The sequence below is a fragment of the Galeopterus variegatus genome, unplaced genomic scaffold (assembly GCF_000696425.1).
Source record: "Galeopterus variegatus unplaced genomic scaffold, G_variegatus-3.0.2 Scaffold283, whole genome shotgun sequence".
NCBI lineage: Eukaryota > Metazoa > Chordata > Mammalia > Dermoptera > Cynocephalidae > Galeopterus > Galeopterus variegatus.
Genome location: NW_007726394.1, coordinates 167,935 through 174,891, shown reverse-complemented (window position 1 = coordinate 174,891; position 6,957 = coordinate 167,935). Strand labels below are relative to the sequence as shown.

Below are 6,957 nucleotides of genomic sequence, written 5' to 3'. Positions count from 1 at the left end.
CAGCTGTCATACTTCGGAGCTTCCTGGGAACATGATAAAGTTCCACCAACTGTAGGGTATGGGAATCATGCTGAAGGACAGAGGTAAGGGATCTCCCTCCTCCTTGCCTTGAAGGGAGTGAAGAGGCAGCTCCTCTCCTGCAGACTTGTTAGCAGCTTATGGACCCATAACATAGGGGCCAGGGTAGGGCAAAATTCCTTCTTCAGGCTTTGGTGCTACGGAGGGGTCTTCCAGGGGCTGTGAGGGGGCGAGCATGTGAGCGGAAGATAGGTCAGCTGCCATGCCACAGCCAAGGGGCCTTTATTAGATGTTGTGGAAACATGTAGGCGGGTAGGTAGATGCTAGATGGTGTGGCACACCTTCTCAGGGTGTAGAGGTGCCCGGATATCCAGCTTGTGGGTCTTGCTGTCCTTATCGATGATCTCCAGCCGCAGCTTGGGTTGGCGCTTCTCAGCCTGGGGCAGTTCAGGGCTCTTGAGTAGCTGTTTGTCTGAGTCCTCAACAGTGATGCGCAGAGTGCAGCCCCCTGGCAGCAAGTCCTGCTCATAGGCTGCTGCCAGCTGGTTCACCACGCGGCGCTCTACCTGCAGATGGTGGCAGGGGAAGGAGTTGTCACTGCCGCGGCCTCAGTTCAAGCCTATGGCCTGAGCCTGGAGGCCAGCTTCTATTACCTACTGCTTGGGCAAGCTGGAGACCTTTTCCAAGCCTCAGTTTTCTCATTTGCCAAGTGGGACTAAAACCACTCAGCTTGCAAGATCATGCTAAAGGCCTAGTGATGTCAGTTTCTGAGGCTCCCAGCCCAGTTCCCCACTCCTGGTAGGGCTCATACTTGGTTACCCTCCAAACAGGGACTTTACTTAATAATTTTGTGTTTTTGGTTTTGAAGGGGCATGTGCTCTGGATAGGGACAATTCCAGCAACCACACTATAGGGAGACAGGCTGGGAGCCCAAGGATGGGGTCTGGGGGACCCTGGGAAGGAGGTGTGGGGCACCTCACTTTCTCAGACTCCTGTGCTCACCTCATGCTTGATAGAGCGGGCACCATAGTGTACATTGTAGCCGTCAACCAACACGTCTGCCACCTCACGGTCCCAGAGCAGTGTGATGTTGTGCCTTTGCTTGGCCTGAGACAGGTTAGATAGAAGCATGCCTGCAGGTGACCCAGTGCTTTCCATCTCTCACCACTCTGGCCTAAGGCCCTAAGGCCAAGGACTATGAGAGACCACGCCCCTAGGGCCACTGGACCCACACCACTGTGCTCCATCTTTTGGGGGAGAGGGTGCTCCCAGTCCAGTGTTTCAGATTTCCAGTGGGTGGATGTCCCATCCCCGCCCATGGGCAGTCCCCTCTTACTCTCTTGGCCCAGAAGTTCAGTTCCTTGTTGACTAGTTGGATGAGCTCCGAGTGGCAGAAGGGGAGGAAGTAGACGATTTCATTGATCCGTCCCAGAAACTCATCCCTCCGGAAGTGAGCCTGCAGGGCCAGGTTAGGGGTAGGGTGAGCTCAGTGACCCAGAGAGGCTAAGGGAAATTACTGGACCCCAGTGGGTAAGATAGGGGGCTTCTATATCTTTTGGATGGCTAAGGCCTCCTCCCCCAACCTGAGGCTCCAGAAGAAAGTACCAAGAAAGACCTCTTACTTTCAGGATGGGGCGAATGACATTCTCCTTGAAGTTCTTTGAGATGGTGATCTTGTCACTAATCTGGACATCCCCTGTGGAGAAAGAATCATAACCTGCTTACTCCCTACACTTAGGGAGCTTTGGGGAGTGTCTGCCCCTTGGCCCGACGCACGAAAAGAGTCCTGGTCTTGATACCGTCTGTGTGATCCTGTCAAGCATAAGCCTCTCTGGGCCTGGTCTCCTCACCCGACAAAGTACTTTTTTTTTTTTTTTTTGTCTTTTTTGTGACTGGTAAGGGGATCACAACCCTTGGTGTGGTGTTGCCCGCACCGCGCTCAGCCAGTGAGCGCACCGGCCAGTCCTATATAGGATCCGAACCTGTGGCGGGAGCGTTGCTGCGCTCCCAGCGCCGCACTCTCCCGAGTGCGCCACGGGGCCGGCCCTGACAAAGTACTTTCTGGGGCCCTACCCGCTCTCATGTGCTATAAGCCTGGGGTTCCCTTCAGGTGGAATTGCGTGAGGGAGAAAGGAGAGAAGAGTCAGGATCAAGACTCGAGTTCTGATTGGAGGAAGGGGGCTGCAGGGCTCAATCCTGAACAGAAAGCTGCAGACAGTCTCCTGCCTGATGTGCTCCTCCTTTTCACCACTCTCCAGGGCCCACCCATGCACAAAGCTGCCCTGGGTAAAAAAGGCTGTGGCCATTTCTGCACAGTTTCCGATCTGCTGCCCCCTCACTGCCCCAAAGCATCTCTATTTGTTGAGTGTGTGTCTTCTGGCCCCTCACCTTAATGTAGCTCTGCCTATTCCTCTGGAGCCCTCCTCATAGAGACTTGGGGTTTTCTTGAGGAAGTGGGGCTACTAGTGTGTCTTTAATCGTGTAGTAGGGGTGGAATGGGATTTTGTCTGAGTCGGATAGGATTCCAGAGCACTGTCTCTTTTGTATGTCTCCCTCCACTATTTGGTGTGGGGCCTGGTTTCTGCCCAGTTTCAGCTTGGGACAAAGCTGCCTACTAGGACCCTCACCTGGGCCCAGGACCCCAATCCTATCCTTGCCCCCAGGAGATGTGCTGGTGGCCTGGTAACTTGCCCAGACAGCCCAGGTCATCCACCATACCAAGGTTTTCAGCGATACGGTTGCGGCTCATCTCCAGAGCTTCCTGTCTCAGCTGTAGGGCGTGCTGTGCGATCTCATCACTGGCCACATTGGAGGTCATGATGAAGATGGCATCCTTGCAGTCGATGGTCTTCCCTTTCCCATCTGTCAGCCGGCCCTGGGAAGGAAAGGGACTGTGCGGTCAGGAAGCTACAAGCCTGGGCAGGCTTTAGTACTCTTAGTACTTACCTCCTCCAGGAGGCCTCTCCATATCCCTGTGTGCCTCCTCCCAGCCCCAGCAGTAAGCTTGCTCCCTCCTCTGGGTTCTCTGAGCACCAGACTCACAACTTGGCTGCAGTGCTCACTGCCTTGGGCTGTAACTGCTCTACCTACTTCAAGAGAGCACCCCTGGGCGAGATTGCACCTGCTCTTTGGTATCTCTCAGGGCACCAAAATATCCTTTGCGTCCAGAAGTTAGTCTGATTCCCCATCCATCCATCCAACACACTTTCTTGGAGGTCCACTCTGGGTTAGGCTCTGTGTTGGGGCACTGGGGATTCACTGAGCCTTTGATACATGCTCAGTCTGGAGAATGAGTGAGACAAGCAATGACATATAAATATGCTGAGTGTGATGATAAAGGGACACCCAGGTTGCTGTAACAGTTCAGAGAAGGGTATTTTACAGTGCTAGATGTGATCATATTGGTGGAAGATCCTTAGTAAACCACACTGTGCAAATGTTTAGAGCTGTTATTACTATAGCAAATGATATTTATTGGATCAATATGAATGAAATGAATTGAAACAGGTGTAATCTCTACATCTTTTGAGCCATCCTTTGGCATAACAGAGAGGTATAGAAAATAAAGTTCCTCCTTTAACCCACTTGGGAAGTTTCCTTGGAATCTTTAGCTCTTTCTAGAAGTGACTTAGAAGAAGGCATCTATACTGGAGACAGATGCACCAAAGAAAGAGAAAAGGATCAAAAAAGCAGAGGGAAGAGATAGAAGAATTATAAAAGTATTGCATTCTGGGCCAATCAGTTGAAGGGTACAGAGCTCCACCCACTCAGCAAACCTCAAGGGTATCACTGTTCAACAGCAGTTTGCGGTCATTTACAACAAAAGCAATGATCAAGAACTCATTGAAAGTGATGGAGAGGGGCCGGCCCAGTGGCGCACTGGATAGTGCGCCGCTTGGGAAGCGCGGCGGCGCTCCGTCCGAGGGTTCGGATCCCATATACAGACCGGTTCCCGCTCACTGGCTGAGCGAGGCGCGGGAGCGACCCCGAGGGTTGCGATCCCCGGTACGGGGGCAACACGGTTCGGATCCCATATAGGGATGGCCGGTTAGCTCACTGGGTGAGCGTGGTGCTGACAACACCAAGTCAGGGGTTAAGATCCCCTTACCGGTCATCTTTTAAAAAAAAAAAAAGAAAGTGATGGAGAGACAATGGTGAACACTGATAGGCCACTTCTACTTTGATTACAGGTGCTCTACTTAGTGCTTTCCATGCACTGTCTCACTCCATCTGCTAGAAAGCCGCTGCGCGAAGGCAGAGTCTGGGTCTTGTTCATCACTGTGTCCTAGAGTAGTGTCTGGCACAGAAGAGGTGTTCAATATCTGCTTGCTAAGCAGCTGCATCCTCATACCACCCTCGGAGATAGGTGCAGTTATGACTCCTACAAAGAAACTGAGGCTCAGAGAAGTTAAGTAACTTGTTCAAAGTCTCAGAGCTAGAATAAAGTAGAGCTGAGACTCAAACTGTCTGACCCAACAGCCATGCCCTTCCCTCTGCACAAGGCTATAGAGGTCATACCAATGGTGCTGGATAAGTGAGGCCTTGTGTTCTTTTCTTTCCCCCTATAAAATTTTTCAGAATTCTAGCAAATTCTATGAGCCTCCTTTGATCCTCACCAGAGAGAAGCAACTGGGACAGGTACTAGGGAAAGGGAGACCTGCCTGAGATTTCCTCTGGGAAGCAGACAGAGCACAGCTCCTGCCAAGCTGGAGAACATGGCTCTGGGGACAAATCACTGACTTTAGCCTGTTGGCTCCTGTGTAAGCCAGAGATGCTGGGCCCTGCCCCTGCCTCAGCCAGTAACCATCCTCAGCAAGCTTTTTGCTTTCCCTGTTGGCATGGACCTTGCTCAGGGTCAGCTCTTGCTTGTAAAGCCAGTGCAATGGCAAAGCCAATCCTGCCTCTTAGGTGAAAGGGGGAAGAAATGTGCATCAACTGAGCGCATACTGTGTGCCAGCCGGGCTTGCTTTACACTGGCCCTTGGCACAGCCCTCTGTTAGTTGCAAAAGGGTCTATTCAAAAGGGGCCTGGTGTGGGCCGGCCCATGGCTCACTTGGGAGAGTGCGGTGCTGATAACACCGAGGCCACGGGTTCAGATCCCTATATAGGGATGGCTGGTTGGCTCACTTGGGAGAGCGTAGTGCTGACAACACCAAGTCAAGGGTTAAGATCCCCTTACCTGTCATCTTTAAAAAATAAAAAAAAGGGGGGGGGGGTTTGGCAATCCACGTCCTGGAGTTGGTCACTCTCCTGTCCCTGCCTTGGGGTGGGAAAAGGGGAGGCAAGGATGCAAGTGGATGTTCTTGAGCTTTTGCCATCATTTTTTCACTCTCACCCCTGCTTATGGGTTCTGATACAACAGAATCCACTGAGGGCAATTCTAGTGTGGGAGACCAGGTGTGTGTGTGTGTGTGTGTGTGTGTGATGTGCCCACGCACGCACATATCACACTGTGTGTGTTCCACACTTACCTCGCAGAGCTCATCCCTGAGGACTGAGTTCACACACTGCTGTGCTGGCCAGAGCAATAACCCAGCAGCAATTTCATTCGAAGAGATCAAAACTCTGCTCATAATTGGGTGTTAGGATGGGTTCTAGGTGGGCGAGGGGAGCAGGTGCAGGGCATGATTGACCCAAAGAGTGACCTTCAGTGCTCATGTCTCCTTCTCCTCAGTTTCCTTGGCAATAAAGATGTGTCCCAAAAAAGACGCTCTCTCTGTTCCATCTCCTACCACCACCCTATCCTGGGTGGAGCTTGAATGCTCACCCCAGGGTTACGGGGCTGCTCTCCCACTGCCTCATGTCTCCCTCTAAGGGAGGGCGGAGGGTGGGCTCCCTGGTGGCCAGTGTCTTCCTGGGACTTCTGCCCTGGGCTGTAGGCTCTGGGGTCACCTAGAAGTGGCCAGCATTAATCCTGCTTGGTGTTTTGGTGAGAGCTTTTCTTGCTTTTCTGGGCCCAGGCTTGGGAGAACTGGGCTGGGTGTGGACGGAGAACTTCTCTCACCCCTCCAGACTGAGTGAGGTGCCCTTACAACTCCTGATATTGTTACTTATCCCTAGTGCAACACCTACCACAGGAGACCGAACGGCTTTTTATTTTTCTTTAAAAAGGTGACGGGTAAAGGGATCTTAACCCTTGACTTGGTGTTGTCAGCACCACGCTCCCCCGAGTGAGCCATAGGCCAGCCCCCAAACTGCTTTTTAGCTGCCCGTCTTCCCCACTGGTATATAACACAGAGGCGGGGACTGTGTCTATTTTGTCTGTGTCCCCTCTGCCCAACACAGTACCTCATGAATAAACAAATGAGTCGTATTCTTGTGGTTTGATTCCCTCTTTGACTATCCCCTGATCGGTCCCAGGGCCATTTTTTGTTTGTTCTGTTTTTCTACCAAGCCTCTGTTTTTAGCTCTCTCCCATACATACTCTCCCTAGGTGAGAGATCTCATCCCTTCCTGTGGCTTCTGTTATCTGCTCTGTGCTGAATGGTTCCTGAACTGCTATTTGCAGTTGGACCTTTCCTAAGCTCCAGACCCATAAAAATGATGAATGGTCTCTTGGACATCTCCAGCTGGCCGGCCCTCAGGCCTCACTGCCTCACCTTCCTCACCAATCTGCCACTCATCCCCCTGGGCTCCCTGCTTTAGCTGATGGCCACCACAGCCGCCCAGTCACCCAGGCCCAGAAATCTGGCCTCTGGTCATCCTTGGCTCCTCCCTCTCTCCTCACAGTCAACCTTCTAATCGTTCTCTCAAGCCCACGATCCTTACTTTAGATCCAGCCTCCCCAGCTCTACCCTGGACCCTCCAATAGTCTCCTCACTGGGTTCCCTTCTCCCTTCTGGTCCATTCTCTACACAGCTGCCTACAGGATCTTTGTAAAGCAAAATCTGACCAAGTCTATTTCAAAGGCTCCTTACTATCAACCAGAGAAAGCCATAC

The 6,957-nt window shown here is 52.1% G+C and overlaps 1 protein-coding gene across 1 annotated transcript in view; it reads right to left on the bottom strand.

Moving 5' to 3' along the window:
- Positions 1-271: 271 nt before the first annotated feature.
- Positions 272-6,957, bottom strand: part of CLPB (ClpB caseinolytic peptidase B homolog (E. coli)) — a 139,302-nt gene continuing 132,616 nt past the window's right edge. The window contains exons 12-16 of the mRNA XM_008566961.1: positions 2,737-2,893; positions 1,641-1,714; positions 1,355-1,474; positions 1,021-1,125; positions 272-584 (exon numbers count right to left, since the gene is read on the bottom strand). Coding sequence (XP_008565183.1) covers positions 342-584; positions 1,021-1,125; positions 1,355-1,474; positions 1,641-1,714; positions 2,737-2,893 — 699 coding nt within the window. The 3' untranslated portion in view covers positions 272-341. The remainder of the gene's footprint in view (positions 585-1,020; positions 1,126-1,354; positions 1,475-1,640; positions 1,715-2,736; positions 2,894-6,957) is intronic.